This window comes from Neolamprologus multifasciatus, chromosome 1, assembly GCF_963576455.1.
Source record: "Neolamprologus multifasciatus chromosome 1, fNeoMul1.2, whole genome shotgun sequence".
Classification (NCBI taxonomy): Eukaryota; Metazoa; Chordata; class Actinopteri; order Cichliformes; family Cichlidae; genus Neolamprologus; species Neolamprologus multifasciatus.
The window spans coordinates 15983243-15998367 of record NC_140439.1 but is presented as its reverse complement, the minus strand read 5'-3'; the positions used below and the strand labels follow the sequence as shown (position 1 = coordinate 15998367).

The 15125-nt window shown below is 39.9% G+C and overlaps 1 protein-coding gene across 2 annotated transcripts; it reads right to left on the bottom strand.

Moving 5' to 3' along the window:
• Nucleotides 1-1058: 1058 nt before the first annotated feature.
• LOC146525522 (ephrin-B2a-like) lies at nucleotides 1059-12923 on the bottom strand. 2 transcript variants are annotated; one of them, XM_085134049.1, is made up of 5 exons: nucleotides 12026-12923; nucleotides 11117-11400; nucleotides 9827-9919; nucleotides 5196-5348; nucleotides 1059-4339 (listed from the first exon to the last, which is right to left on the bottom strand). In XM_085134049.1, the coding sequence occupies exons 1-5, from the start codon at nucleotides 12385-12387 to the stop codon at nucleotides 3987-3989; spliced, it is 1245 nt and encodes a 414-aa protein (XP_084990175.1). In that variant the 5' UTR covers nucleotides 12388-12923; the 3' UTR covers nucleotides 1059-3986. The 2 variants fall into 2 exon arrangements, with proteins under 2 accessions (XP_084990175.1, XP_084990098.1); XM_085133972.1 differs by having other exon boundaries at nucleotides 5232-5348; nucleotides 12026-12487.
• Nucleotides 12924-15125: the final 2202 nt, after the last annotated feature.

The window sequence follows — 15125 nt, the reverse complement described above, 5'->3', positions numbered from 1 at the left end:
AACAGTAAACCTTTTCACACCTTCTTCTACCACTGCAGCTTTAACATTCAAATGAGGCTTTTGTTCATAAAATAAACATCCAAATGCAGTTAAATAAATGACAAAGAACTCCTTATACAAAGAAGCTCAATCAACATAGAAACAAGTGACAAAGCCAGTCAGCTTTGAAAACTTTCAAATTTGACACTCCTTTTGGCTCATTAGCCTCACTGGGACTAAAGAAAATTATAAAGTTTGAAGCAAATTAAAATGATTTTCACCTTTCAGAGAAAAGTGCTAAAGATTTATCGCAGCTCATTGTCACTTTGTTTCTTACTATTCTTTTCTTTTTAAGTGCTTGAAGGCACATGTGCTTGTGTTTGAAGCAGAATATACACCCTGCTGCAGCATGGGCTTTTTTTTCAGCTTTTCTTCAAAAAAACCTTTTGAACTGCACACATGCATGTGAGCGCAGTACAGTATAAAAGCTGGCCAGCAGAGGGAACTAGCAAATTAAAAACTGTACCATAATGACATGATTTGCTGCTTAACTGTAAGAGGAAACTGTAACCACTTCCTATCCCTGGAGTTTCTCTTCATTTTGCATCCCAAAGTAAACGAATGAATTCATGCCCACCAGATTATTACAACTTGAAAATTCCAGCTGTTCACTATGAAGCTCGAGCCTTTGAGCTGTACTGGAGAAGAAAAAATGGAAGTTGTGCATGTTTTAGTCCAGTTTTTCTGGCGGTGTGTTTGTGTATTACATTAGAGCTTTAATTCTCTCTGTAAACTGGAAACATTTGAAACCAGAATAGCTGCTCCTCTCCACCTCTCTGAGCACATGGTGGGACACACTGTGGGAGTGCGATCGCTCAGTCATGACCCCCAACCCCCCACACAAAGCCAGTTCCTCTGCATATGGAAGTGAGGTGGGGGGTGGGTGGACACAAGGAGGTTGTAGACCTCACATCGTCCCATGGGGTCAGATAAAAGCTTACGACTCTCCTTAAACGACCCACCCCCACCACCACCCCTGCTCCTAGCTCAGCACTCTTTGCACAAATAATAGTTAAAGATTTATTAAGGCATCAGCACACTCTTCATATCACACATCATCATTTTTTGATAGAGACATAGGAAAAGTGCTTTAAGCATTAAGGAATGGGGCTGTGTTGGTGTAATATAAATTCTTAGAGGAGACCTCACCGATAGAAAGGACAACTTACAGCACCACGCTGCCACCACTTGTCCTACTAAAGCCTGTATCGAGATCCAAACATCCCCTCTGATGCATGGACACTTTAAGGCCTCTTCTTTCCAAAATGGCCTACCAGAGCCAAAGCCCCGCCCACAACAGGGGCCATAAGCACAGGGGCCTCTGTTTTTTGTTCTTCCCATAGAAGCCTGACCACCATTGTGTCGGCGTGACCCTGAGGTCAGCTGAACTCACCTCACCCAACCACAGCCCATTCAGCTGTGGAGCTTCACACAGGACAAAAACATCTCTAAAAAGCGAGCATCGCTTCATGCGAGGAGGGGGTGGCGGTGAAGGGACACATGGACAGACGACGGCCACGCTCTGCAGTGTGTCAGATTCACAAGCTGAGCCGTATTATTTCTGTTTTTAAGTCTCCGGATCAGGTAGTTCAAGCCGAGGTATGAATCAAATGTGATCCAGTGCAGCGTGGCTTATAACGTTATAGTCCGGCAGATAATCAGGATGATATCCCCATCAAGTACGAGTGGTTTAGACCACGCTGAGTCTATTAAAGAAGTCAATTATAGAAAGTTATAATGAAGTTATATTTGACACGTTTTCTATTAAGTCATCCTCTGATAGTTTAAATACACATCTTGCCGGAGGGGAAATTAAATTTTGCTGCAGGAAAAGAATGAGGCTGTCCACGCCTGTCATCTGCAGGCCTTCATTAAAGTGTGTGTATCGAGCCAAATATAAGTGGTGCAGTAAGGTTTCTTTTGACAAAATACTCTATATTTTATCAAAAAACCCACATTATATGAAAAGCATGATATGTATTTATTTATTTTTGTTTGTTTGTTTTTTTACTAAAGAGAACAGCAGATGGTGAATGGATCAAGATATTGATACTCACGCTGGTATTGGTATTAGATTGATACTCGTGGATTAAGATCGATGCTTTGTTTCTGTCCTCTAAGTTCAGCATGTAGCCTGGCACATTTAGATTCCACGTCTTAAAAAAAAACATTTCAAAATATATGAAAGGCTGAAAGGTGTGATGGCACACAGCTCTCCCTGCATAAACCGCATCAGTATCAGAAATGCCAGCCCTGTATTGACTTGGTATCAGATTGATACCAAAATCTGCAGTACTGCACAGCGCTGATAGAGAACCTGTTTAATTTTAGCTCGAGCCTCTAGCATGGCATCGTGCTTTCAGAGACAACGGTGTCCCCGGTGGAGGGGAAGCTCATGGAAGTTGGCAGGTTGAAAATGTGCAGCATGATGTGGCTGAAGGAGCATGAAACATGTTCACAAATCGATGCTTCGCACGGCGCCACGGGAGAGACGAGAGTCACAATTGAATGTTGAGTGTTTTTTTTTTTAAATAAATACGTTTTCTTTTTGTTACAGATCATTTCGTAGCTCGGGGATATTATGCAAAACTGCCAACCTGTTATTAACTCTGAGGGAAAACTGGTAGAGAGTAAGTGCTAGGTGCTTGTTTTCCCATTTGGCTTTAACATTTAGGCTCTTTTTATTTTTTCTTTTGAGCCCTACTCATACCATTAAAGTTTCTAATTGTTAACAGCCATCTCTTCAGTTTCCAGTAAACTACATCTAACTCTAGTTTCTATGATGTAATTTTTGTCTATTCAACCTTAAAACATGTTTTGTTTTGTTTTTTAATGATGGTGTTTACCCCAGAGTGAAAGTTAGTTTCCCAGGAGCACCATTAGAGGTTTAATGATGAGAAAGGCTCAGAGCCTAATTTCATTCATCCAGCACCTCCCCCTGAAAGCCACTCAGAGAGCAGCTTAAGGTTAAACTTAACTTTACCAAGGCAACTGTTTGCATCAAAGCATGATGTAGGGCAAAGCCAGCTGTCTGCTAATCTAAGGGTGGCTCGATCAGCTTGCATGTCCTTCAGCGTGAGTGTATCTGATAAATAAAGAGCTGTAAGTGTTGAATTGGGTGAATTGAGTTTAGTGTAAAAGCACTGAGGGATCAATAAGACTAGAAAAGCTCTGTTAAGGCGATGGAGTCTATAAAAGTACTTGAAGTATAACTGAGTGGTTATATTTAACAGATCGGAGTGCTGTTGTATTCACTGTGTAATATCAGTATCTAACCACATACATCCCCCTTTTGTTCATTTACAACACTTCCCCTTTGGGAAACTGAAGACACTTACTTTATTTTACGGTGTCCTAAAAGTAAGTTAAACACCTTTTCCCTTTAAACTGATGTTCACACGTGATTGAATCCTTAAGTAGAAACAGATCACAAAGACTGGGTGAGGAGTCCCTTGAAACACTTTCATTTTAATAAAATCCACAAAATCATGACTTTCATTTTGGTTCAAACAAAGTCAACACATTTTGGCTGTGAAAAACCTCAAAGTGCTCATGAATTTAATGCTCTGCAGTGCAGTTTTTAAGCTTTTTTCCCCTCTTTTCCTTAAACCAATTCATTAATAAATTAATATTAAATACACATTTACTGTACATCTAAAGCTGCCACGTGTTGGTGGCAGTAATAAAGAATTTCTTATAAATACATCTCTCCCCCATTTCCAAGCATATCTGACAAAAACAAACTGGATACAACTACCAATGATATGTTAAGACACCAGTCTGCTGTCTGATTGCCTTGTCACTTCACTGAGGAGCTCTCGCTCTTTATCTGTATTTTTTTTGGCTCACAGAGCCAAAAAAAATACACAGCTCTCAGATTGTCCTCAGTAGCTGAGATTCATGATTACCTTCATATCAGCAGAGAAGTGTCATCAGAGCAGCAAGCATTAGACTTTGTAGTAGATGTTGGTGGGACTCTGGGGCATTATCTCCTGAACTATGTACACAGGGGGCCCGTAGTCACTGCTCACGCGCTCAAAGTGACGGCAGATCATGCTGTCGGAAGCCCGCAGAGGAAAGACGACGTCGCTGCGGTCCGAGCCGTTGTTGTCGCTGCTGATGCTGTCCCGTTTCGGCACGCCCAAAGTGTTGAGGGACACGGAGGCAGACTGCTGCCCATCTGGGACGCAGCGACGGTGACGGTGCCTCCACAACACAGCCAACAGAACTATGATGACCACGAGCAGGACCACACAGCCAGAGACAACCCACGTGAAGAGTCCTGTCTCCGAGCCCACATCTGTCAGAAGATAGAAAAAGAACATTTAAGGGGCAAGAGACACAAAGGTTTAAAAACAACTTCACTCACTTAATGCCCCGGCACGGCCTGATCAGTACATGTTAGCGTGAAAAAGCTCAGCTGAAGCTGGACACAGGAGAATATGCTTCATCTTAAGTGTCACCCTGTTAGAAAACACAGGCCCTTTTTTTGGCACACGACAGACTCATGATCACTTGAGGTTTGAGTGCAAACTGGAGGACTCAGTGAAATGTCATTTTGATGAACAGTTTGCAGCATTGTTTTATTCTTCTGTCCGTCTGCAGAGTCACACGATGATCACGAAGTGGGTCAGAGCAGAATAAAAAGGCTGCTCAGACAATTTTAAATCCAGTCTACTGAGGGTTGATGAGTTTGGTTTCTACTGATCGTTGTTAGTGACAACAAATTACACAAATCAACTCAAATATTTCAATCAAGAGCCAATATGTAGTTTAAATGTTGCCTTCATTTTGCTTTTTTATGAGCTAAAAGGACTATAATCACTTTCTAATGTTGTTTTATTGTTAATTATTTACTATTGAGAGCATAAAAATGTATTCAATAAACTGCAATTTGTTCAGCAGTGTTGCTGAAGCTGCCCTACCGAAGAGTTTTGTCCCATGAGGACTGAAGCGAACACAAGAGTCCTGGGGTAGAAATTGCAAACAGACTTAATGGTTAATTAAAAATCTGTGAACATTAATGGGGTTTTTTTGATATGTGTGGGAATCTCAACATTAATGCACAAAAGGAAGGTAACTGAAAGGGCAGGTAAAGGTAAGGCTTGCTCAGTCTGCTCCTGTGTGCTAGAAATGCCCATGATACTGCTGTACACGATTCCCCAGGCTGTATTTTTGGTTTGTCTTCATACCAGCTTTACTTTTTATATCCCCTTCTTTCGTGGAGGCGTCCTTGGCCTTGGACTTTGGTCGTGTAGGTGGGAATCTGGTGGGGGACTCCTGAAGTGTTGAAGGTGGATCTGAAGAGTCTGGAATAAAAACCACACAGACTGATATAAGCTGCAAACCTCACACCTTCCAGGTTACTGTAATGAGATTTATTGGTTCATTCAGAATCTAAATCAAGAGCTAATTTCTTTCTATTTATTTATTGATTTTGGATCAACAGTCATTCAAATAAAAATGAATCACAAGACAAAGAGCGAAACTTGTTTTTTTCTCAACGCAGCCAGACCACAGAAAGCTGGGTTTTGTGTCACAGCTGCGATTTTCTTTTTTTTTCTTGACAGGAAAAGCATCACTAACATGTTCTCCTTTTTTCCCCACCCACTCACACATAATATATACATATGAGTGACAAATTAAAGGAAGAAAAACAGCATAAAATGTCTTACTAAGATGTTGCCTGAAAAACTTTAATGCTCTGACTTTTCTGTGAAACTCTGCTGGAGGGCTGGAGGATTTTTCAAAAAGTCTTTTTTTGGAGGATAAAGGTGCTGAGGGAGACCCAAACCACAGTAGCAACGCTACAGAGCCTCTAGATCAATACACTGTAAGGGTCGGTGGTACAGGTTTGCCCTTAATTTATCAGATGGAGCCATTTAAAAAAAAATTCCCTCTGGTTTTTCCAGGGGGACTTTTCTGGAAAAAGACCAGCTGTTTCACAGTTACGGATTTTCCTCTGTGGTTCATTAGAAATGTGATCAAGTCTGAGAATATAGAATTAAATGAGAACAATTAAGTAATCAAAAGAAACCCCGTCTTGTTTTAAATTGGTTATATTCCCCTTTATGATACTCTCTGTCAGTGAGAAGTAACTAAATCCATTCAATCAAGTACTTAAGTACACTTTTGAGAAGTTTCAGCCATTTATGTATTGGGGCCGCCATCCTTACAAGTTAGTATTAGGATGTTGGCTCCACGCACTTCCACTTATCTAAGTCAGGGTCGCTGGAGCCAATCCCAGCAGTTAAGAGTTGCGAGAGGCAACAAGAGTCAGCGGATCTGAACCGACAACTTTCTTTCCTCTAAAAAACAAAGCACTGTTAAAAAGTCCTACTTCTCCTTTAAACTTCAATCAGGGTTCCTCCTGATTTACTCTTCATTACTCAGAGAATTAAAACGCTTCAGTGTCGTCCCAGGAAACCATAACAATGAGATCTTTCTATCTTAGTTTTCTCATAAACTCCCCATGAATAATCGACATAGTCACCTGGTTTTGTCTTTAAGCCTACCCAGAACCAACTCTTTGTGAAAGGAAAGGAGATAACGCCATCACGCAGCTCAGTTTGCATTGGTTACATCTTACATTAAATTACACTTTTAGCATTAATTAAATAAACTTCAGAGATGCTGAAGTCATTAATGGACTGGAGATAAAGGGGATCATCTACTAAAGAGGAAGAAAAAAAACAGAAGTGGATATCAGGCTGAGCAATACTTAATAAATCCATTTCATTTCACCATTGGTAGTAATGATAGGCAACCTTGAATGTGGACTGCCTTTGTCAGATTACAAAGCACACACCTTTCTTTATTTGACCTAAAAATGTCCATAGAGGTTACATATATATCTATATCTATCTATATCTATCTCTCTCTCTCTCTCTCTATCTCTCTCTCTCTCTCTCTCTCTCTATATATATATATATATATATATATATATATATATATATATATATATATATATACATATATATATATATACATATATATATATATATACATACATAGTAGGGGTGCAACAATACTCGTATTGATATTGAACCGTTCGATACAGTGCTTTCGGTTCGGTACGCATGTGTATCTAACAATACAAAATTTATTTGATCAACTTTTCTTCTGACGATGCTGTCTGTGTTGAGCGCTCAGTGGATCTGCACTCGACAGTGCAGCCTAGGCTGAGTATTCGAACGCAGATTCACTGAGCGCAGGGCAAGCTAGCGAGACAGAAGTTAAGCTCTCGTTGCAACATGGCAAATTGAACCTCCCCCACCCTCATTCAGATCTGGCGTTTGGAACTATTTTGGTTTTCATGTGAGGTATGACCCTGAAGGTAAGCGCGTCATGGACAAAAGTAAAACAGTATGTCGGATGTGCCAGCAATGCTCAATTACATTGGTGGGAACTAGTGCGTTAGCGCAGTTAGCTCGTTAACGTGTTGGCCGTCCAGCCCCACGGGGCAAGCCGCGGTAGCTCGTTAACGGAGATTTGCTGTCTTGTGGCGTTAACGTCATTTCAACGAGATTAACTCTGACAGCACTAGTGGGAACACAACGAATATGACTGCACATTTACTCCGACATCATCCTAGTGCAAAGACAAGTGGAAGCAGACAAAAACAACAAGCACGCATGCTACAAACTTTACCCGAGTCATTTAGACAGCCGTTAGCACATGATTCTCCTTATGGGGACCTGATATGTTTAATATGCTGCTGAGAATATAGCCCAGAAGAAGCGTATAGTATAGCTTTTATTTTGGAAAGAGACATTTCTCTGTAATAAACTCTCTTTTCCAAAGATGAGTGATTTCTCGATCAGATAGATTTTCTTTATTACTTTGTTGTTTCAGCAACATTAAATTTAAAAACTGTACTTTTGAGTTAAAATATATATTTAGAATTTTAATAAATGACAAATTAAAAAGGCATGAACATTTTTTTTGTATCGAAAAAATATCGAACCGTGACACCAAAGTATCGAACCGAACCGTGAATTTTGTGTATCGTTCCACCCCTAATACATAGATATAGATAATAAAAGGCATCGCAGGTATGCTTTCTGGGGTATTTGGCTGCAACACAGGATCGATGCACAGAAACCATTTTTAAGTGAATTTCTTACCCATCACATTATTCAGGGCTCCGTGTTTAGAGCAAACCTTTCATCATGGTCAATAGTAACAAGGATTTGTCTACTTTTTCTTCTTAAAATAGTGTAAAAAAGGTTTATAAAGGACTCTTTCTTAATATCTGCATTGCTTTATTAGTAATTTATATTATTAAAAAGGAACTAAAGTCGTCTTTCACCAATAACCTTTCAGGTTTCTCAGCCTTCAAAAATTGTAGTTCTTAATTTAAAATTTGGCAATTTATGGGATAATGTGCAGGCCTTCAAATGAACTGGGTTTAACAACAAACATAAAAGTATGGAAGCTTGTTTCTGCCACTGGGGAAAAAAAACATTTGGAAATAAAACAACATCCATAAAGTCAAACATTTTAGTTCTCATCTCAAAAGTTTAAATCTGTAACTTGAAATTTCAATGTTTTTCTCAGATGTTTGAGTTGGTACGTTGAAGTTTTTTAAAAGTTTATTTTTTATTAAGTGGCAGAAAGAAGCTTCCATATACCAACATTAAAAAGTGACCGTTTAATGTCTAAATACAGGAAAGAAATGTTATGATCTTTGCTCAAACATAAAAATAAATACTAAAGTAAAAATGAAACGTTATACCTTAACTGGGACTACATGCATATTTGAGTGTTAGGTAGCTTAGTTTGAACAGCAGTCATTAAAGCTTCACTTCAGTGTCTCATTCATTCATCACTGATGTTCAAATTTCCTGCCAGCACATATAAAAAATATGACAACACGATTAAACGTTCAATTTAAAAAGCTCAACGTATAACTCAAAATCTGACGCTTGCAACGACTCGTCGTGACTTTTAATATATGTAGAAATTAAAACACGATAACACCTAAAAATTGAACTTATTAATATTTGCTGTCGCTGTAAAAAAAGATGTTTACACCAGTAAACACAGCGGGAGAACAGCCCCATATTTTCAGTTATGATCAGTGGAGAAATGCACGAAATGCTGATTTTTTTTTTTTCATCTCCAACTCAAACTCCTGAATTATTTATGTAGATACCACTTCACATTTCAGAGGTCAAAAAAATCATATTTATTTTTTAGGCCTTTCATTTACTTAGCTTTTAAAGTTTCTGGAAAAACACACAGAAACAGCAGCTGTCATGTTTCTGTGATTATGTGGAGTTAAAGAAGCAAACAAGCACACTATAAACACTAGTTTCTTCATTTACAGGGTATGGCTTGAAAATTGATAAATAGTGCGTCAACAGGTAGCGTACACCTGTGTGCCTGTTGTGTTTAAAGAATGATGCATCCTCAAATTAAACCACCAGTTATTGTGATGTTAATATGACAAAAAATAAATAAAATAAATACCACGGCAGTCTCAAATGATCGCATGCATGATAATACCGATGGCTTTAAGCTGCTAGTGCTGGCTTAAATTAAGGATTTGGAATAATTCATGACAGAAATCTCTCTTCAAGAGAATTGATGGATGATCACAGGATTATGTGACCGCTCAGTAATTCAAGCCTGGAGATGATATTATTGCTTTAAATATGTAATAACCTGAAATAAACAGCTGGTTCCATCTGTCAGATAACTACATGTGTATGTATATGTTTGTGTGTGTGTTCATTTCATCCACACATGCGCCGGCACAGACACGTGAAAGCAAAGCTCTTACTCTGGCCGACTCTCAGCACCAGCTTCATGGATTTGGTCCTGCACACCCCTCCATTAGTGTTATCCAGACCCTGCAGGAAGCCCGTGGAGGTGGCTGATAAACACAGGGAGGAGGCAAAAATTAAACACTTTTTTCTTCCCTTCCCCATGTTTCGTGTAAATAATAAACGATTATCAGGGAATGCATAATTACGCGACGACTCCTTTGCAGACAAGTTGGGTCAGTTGCCAAAAGTTGCATCACTTATGCAACAAAATGCCACACATAGCACAAGCTGTGATGTTATAAACAGCAGATAATCACACATGTGAAAACACCACAGAAGCACAGAAGATGGGGTGAGGGCTGAACCAAAAAGATACTTAATTTTTTAGTGTATATTCTTTAAAAAAAAATTTTTTTAAAAATTAAAAAAAAAAAAAAGCTGTAATGCTCCCAAAATACTTAACCTCCAAAACATCTTGAAGAAAACCTGAACAGAGTGAGAGGATTTGTTACAGGATGGTTGCATTAGTTGCAGTTAGGTGAAGCCAGCAAACTGGAAATTGAGTGTGATGTTGCTGAATGTACTAACCAGTGAACTGACTAAGCATTGCATCTCAAGATGCAACACGGGAAATGAGACGAATGGAGAATATTTTAGCAGCTATCCTTTTGAATCAATAACCAACACTCGCATGAGACACACACACACACACACACACACACACACCAGGAACTCTCACTCACCCCTGTCATTCACACACATACTTGTTAGCAGCATTTAGGTCAGATAACAACATCTCGCAGGCTACAAGCCACGTTGCCATGTAAGCTCCCATCAAATCTGCCTGATGCTGTAAAAGCCTTCTGTGATTTGGGGCATGTAAGCCCTTGGAATCACACTGGCCTGCCAGAGCGAAGTGTGCTGTCAGAGCGTGGCGAGGTGGGTGAGGCTACATGGTCAGACTTGCTCTCTATCTCATGCATCACTTGCCTCTTAAGATGCTGGTTTAACCGACGGCAGTCCAATAACGAGGCCACGTTTTTTTGTGTGTGTGCGGGTTTTTTTTTTTTTACTTTGATTCTCACGCAAACTGACAAATTGAGAGGGAGCCAAGGCGTCCTCTTTACCCAGAGAGAGAGAAGGAGAGAGGGCAAGGGAAGGAAAAAGGAATCAGCTTCTAGCTTGGATTTAAAGGCGGTTCCACCTGTAGGAACCAGCTGCTTTTTTCCCCATCCTACTGAGTTTAATTAGAATGTGTGCCACACACTTGACAGCCATGGCTTCAGACACAAAAAAACACTCACAGGTTATGTAATAGTCCTTCCCCTTGAGGAACTCCAGACCCCACAAGTTGGGGCTGAATTCCTGAAACTTGAACGTGAACTTTACATCACGGTTTGGTTTGTCGCAGTTCAGCAGAGGCGTGTCAGTCTGGTCAATGGTGCAGCTCTCCAGCTGACTTCGCGAGACCAGGAAGACTCTGTAGAACTCCTCCTTTCCCCCAGAGGAAGCATCTTCCCTGGGGCACACAATGTCCATCTTGTCCCCTATCTGTGGATACAGGATGAGACCCTGACCTGGAGTAAACCTGTGATAAAAGAGAGAAACACAACACTTTTTTAAAAAAACAACATAAAAATCCTGTTAAACCAGCAGAGACTGGATCATCTTCACTTTATGCAATTCTCTGCTTGAACTTGATGGATAATAAAGTGGCCACAGTTTAACTTCAGTGATATAAATAAGAGCGTTTCAACAAGATCTTGCAGGTTTTCATTTGTTCACATCAGACCAGAAATTTGTCTTAAATTGCTTTTTTAGACTGAACAGAACAAACCAAAAACCAAACACCGCAGTCATAAAGGAAAAATATTGGTCTACAGTAATCCCTGGAGCTATTTTTTTAAAGCTCCCCAATTCCATCGCTTCAGGGGATTTTTTTTGTGTTATGTAAATATCGGAAGAGTCATTGCAGAAATGTATTGGTTTCATCACCAGCTAATAACATGGCGAAGATAAAAAGTCATTAATTAATACAAATCATTCTGTTTAGTTTCAAATGGCACAGGAGAGGAGCTGGAGCCTGGCAGTGTTCGGTGTTATCAGTTACTTCTCAGTCATTATAAATCACTTCTGGAAAATGTCACTGAGCAGATTTCTGTCAGTCCACAGCAGAAAGTTGTATTGATCGCAAAACTGATTCCTCCACTTACTTGGCATTGGAACTGCTCCAGTGGATAGACTCCAGAGTGATGGCATGGCATGAGCAAACGATGGCCAGCAGGAACAAGGCACCGCAGCTCCATGCGCTGCTCCCCATCCCAGGAAGAAATCGGAGACTGGCTACACGGAGGCTCGGTATCATAAACCGGCTACAATTTGCTGTCCCTGCATGTCTCCGATTGCTCCAGGTGCGCGCAAAGGACACGTTCCCGAATGAAATCCCACCAAGTTGCAAGTTTTCCTCCTGCGGCTGTTTGAAATGTTCCACATTGTGCGTAATTGGCTGGAAAATAATTCGTGCGACGAGATCCGCGTATTGAGGACAGAGAGAGTGTGCAGCGTTTAAAGCCATCAGCTGACCAGTCCGCCCATACGGGCTCGTGCGTAAGAGAAAGCCGGGGCTGGCTGGCACATCGATTGGTGAATTTTTATTTATTTATTTTTTTTCACATTAACATACTGTACATTGCGTTACATGCACGAGCCATAAAAAAAGCGCATTTTTAAAAGCGTATTCAACACATTTTGGGGAAATCCAAGTCTGGCTGTTTTCCAGACGATTAAATAATAATAATAAAAAATCCAGAAATTATTGCGCTTACTTTTCTCAGAAGCCACAGATCTTTATCTGTTTCTTCTTCTTCTTCTTCTTCTTCTTCTTCTTCTTCTCGAAAGTGGGTTTGAGAAATATTAAGGGTCTAAACCAGCTGTAAAACGGTTTGGAACTAATTTATAAGGACGTCATGTGTAGCGTTTAGTGTGTAGCGTTAGTTTTTTTTTTAGAAACATATTTGTGTCTTGTATGATTGACTGTTTGTCACTATTTCAGGAGATCTACATTTAATTAAAGCTTTTTTACATTTTATTTTAATATTTTAATTGAATTTTTTTACACCTTCTGTCTACTGCTATGTGCTTACGTCACAGGCCATGAGGAATCTGGGGTAGCATATTAATTATAATGGTAATAATAATTAGCACATGGATACATTAATATTCTATAATAATAATAATAAACACTGTTTAATTAATTTATTAGATTATCATACTGTTGATTGGCCAGGGGGCGTAGCTTGTGTTGATCTTGTGACCTGATGTGTGCTTCCTGTCAGTCAGTCACAGAATGATTGTTGGGTTCTTAGCTTTAGGAACCTACTTATACAGACTTAATGTGTTTGTAGAGCTCCACTAGACTAAATGAGGGTCCGTCACCGGCTCTCCTGTCCCTTAGGAAGCCTCAGAGGATGGGAGCAGAAGATGCTTTTTTGTAGGCTTGTAAAAACTGGTGTGAATATTTGTGACACATCCTGTCACACCAATAAGCCCTGGTGCAGTTCGTCTTGTGTGCTTAGTCCTCTAGAAACAGCAGTGATAACCTGGCATTGTTTGCTATGAACACTGAGTCCCTGGAAAGCAAAAAGAAGAAAGAAAAATCATTGGTCCATTAAAACTCAGTGTCTGATGGTAAGTGTGTGGCGTGTTTCTTCTGTTGCATGTTATAAAATGTGCGTTTTGTGTTTGAGACACAGGCTATGACTTCTTGTGATTATCCTAATGTTGTAGCATTGTGTATGTAGACGACTGCTTTTGATCTCAGAATCTTCACAGATCTGCATCTTTCGCCACTTCTCACGGTCACAGCTGCATCACAAACATATGTTTGTATTATATCTTCATGCAGCTGTTTTTCTTAGATTTATAGTGTACATATTATTTATTTATGCAATTTGCACTACTCCATATCTATTTTTTTTAACAAAAGCTTCAAAGAAAATGGAAGCGCTCAAATTATTTTCTTGTTGTTGGGCTGCTCGTGCGGTGCAGTCCCGGAGAAAGAAATAGAAATACACCCGGTTCTATAGAACAGTTGTTCTAGGGGAACAGTGTTGCACATCTTAATGAAAAGTTAACACACAGAAGGCCACAGACGGTGCTCTGCAGCGAGTGAGAAATGATGCAAATGAGGGAAATCCACAGAGTGGACCAAACTAATGACTGTTTTTGATGACCAAATTGTTTCAGTGATGATCTGTTCTTACCTGAAATGTATTTGTTTAACCTCAGAGCTTCTCCAGGTCTGCTAAACCAGACATCGTTATTGACTTATCTAAACACACACATCAAAGAGGGGTTTGGCCTTTTGCCAAAGGAAAATTACCAGGACTGTGACATAAATATCTTCAACCTGTACTTTTTTACAGCGGGCTTTAATTTACTCAAGTTTAAAACATTTTTTTTTTTGTTTAGAAAAAGGCCGAAAATACCAGGATAACGCATAAACTCCTTTTAACTACGTTAACAGAGACACCTTCTTATTACCATTATAATTAACCATATGTAGAGCAGAAGCTGTTCTGAGGCAGGAAAAACCCCGTTCTGTTTGTGTGTTTTACTTGTTGCCTTGCTCTGAGTTCATAGTTGAAGACTTCTCTGCACTCAGAGAGACTTAGCGGTCGGTTTCATCTGACCTGTGAGTGTTTGAACCTGTGACCATGTTAAACAAAGAGGGCAGCCAGCCGGAGACCTCTCAGGCAATTAGAAGTTAGGATGAAAAGTAAAATGTGTCATTCTTAACTTGTCATCGAGTCTTTCCGTGTGTCTAACATGGCATTGCAGCATAATTGTTGATGACTGGCTGCTGATGTCCACATCTCTGCGAGCGTGTGGACTGTGATGCAGCAGAAGTGAAACTCTGGCTTGGTCGGCACATTAATGGTAAAACCTCTTTAGCACAGCAGAGAAGATCTCAGCCACCGCCCCTCCTAACATCCACACACAGATCGGGGATTTTTTCTCTTTCTTAACAAAAAAGTCAGTTATGCAAGTCCTACGAGAGAATGACATTTATCCTACAATTAAGTTTCTATTCTTCTCAGTGGACTATTTGCAGAATGAACCTCAGGACAAGAAAGTACTGGTTTGAAGGATCATGAATGTTGAGGTTCAGGGGAAACACTGATGTGGTGACGAGTAGAAAGGGTAAAGGAGTGAAAGCTGTGACTCACACTATTACCTCGAATGAACCTGCTGTATCCAGGACGCGCAGACTTTAATGAGGTCAGGACATAAAGATGACCACGAACTGCTAAA

Coding starts and splice junctions, on each gene's coding strand:
- LOC146525522 (XM_085134049.1), bottom strand. CDS start 12,387: ATGGCTTTAAACGCTGCACACTCTCTCTGTCCTCAATACGCGGATCTC. Junction 11,401..12,025: donor TGGAGCAGTTCCAATGCCAA/GTAAGTGGAGGA, acceptor CTTTTATCACAG/GTTTACTCCAGGTCAGGGTC. Junction 9,920..11,116: donor GAAGGACTATTACATAACCT/GTGAGTGTTTTT, acceptor TGTGTTTATCAG/CCACCTCCACGGGCTTCCTG.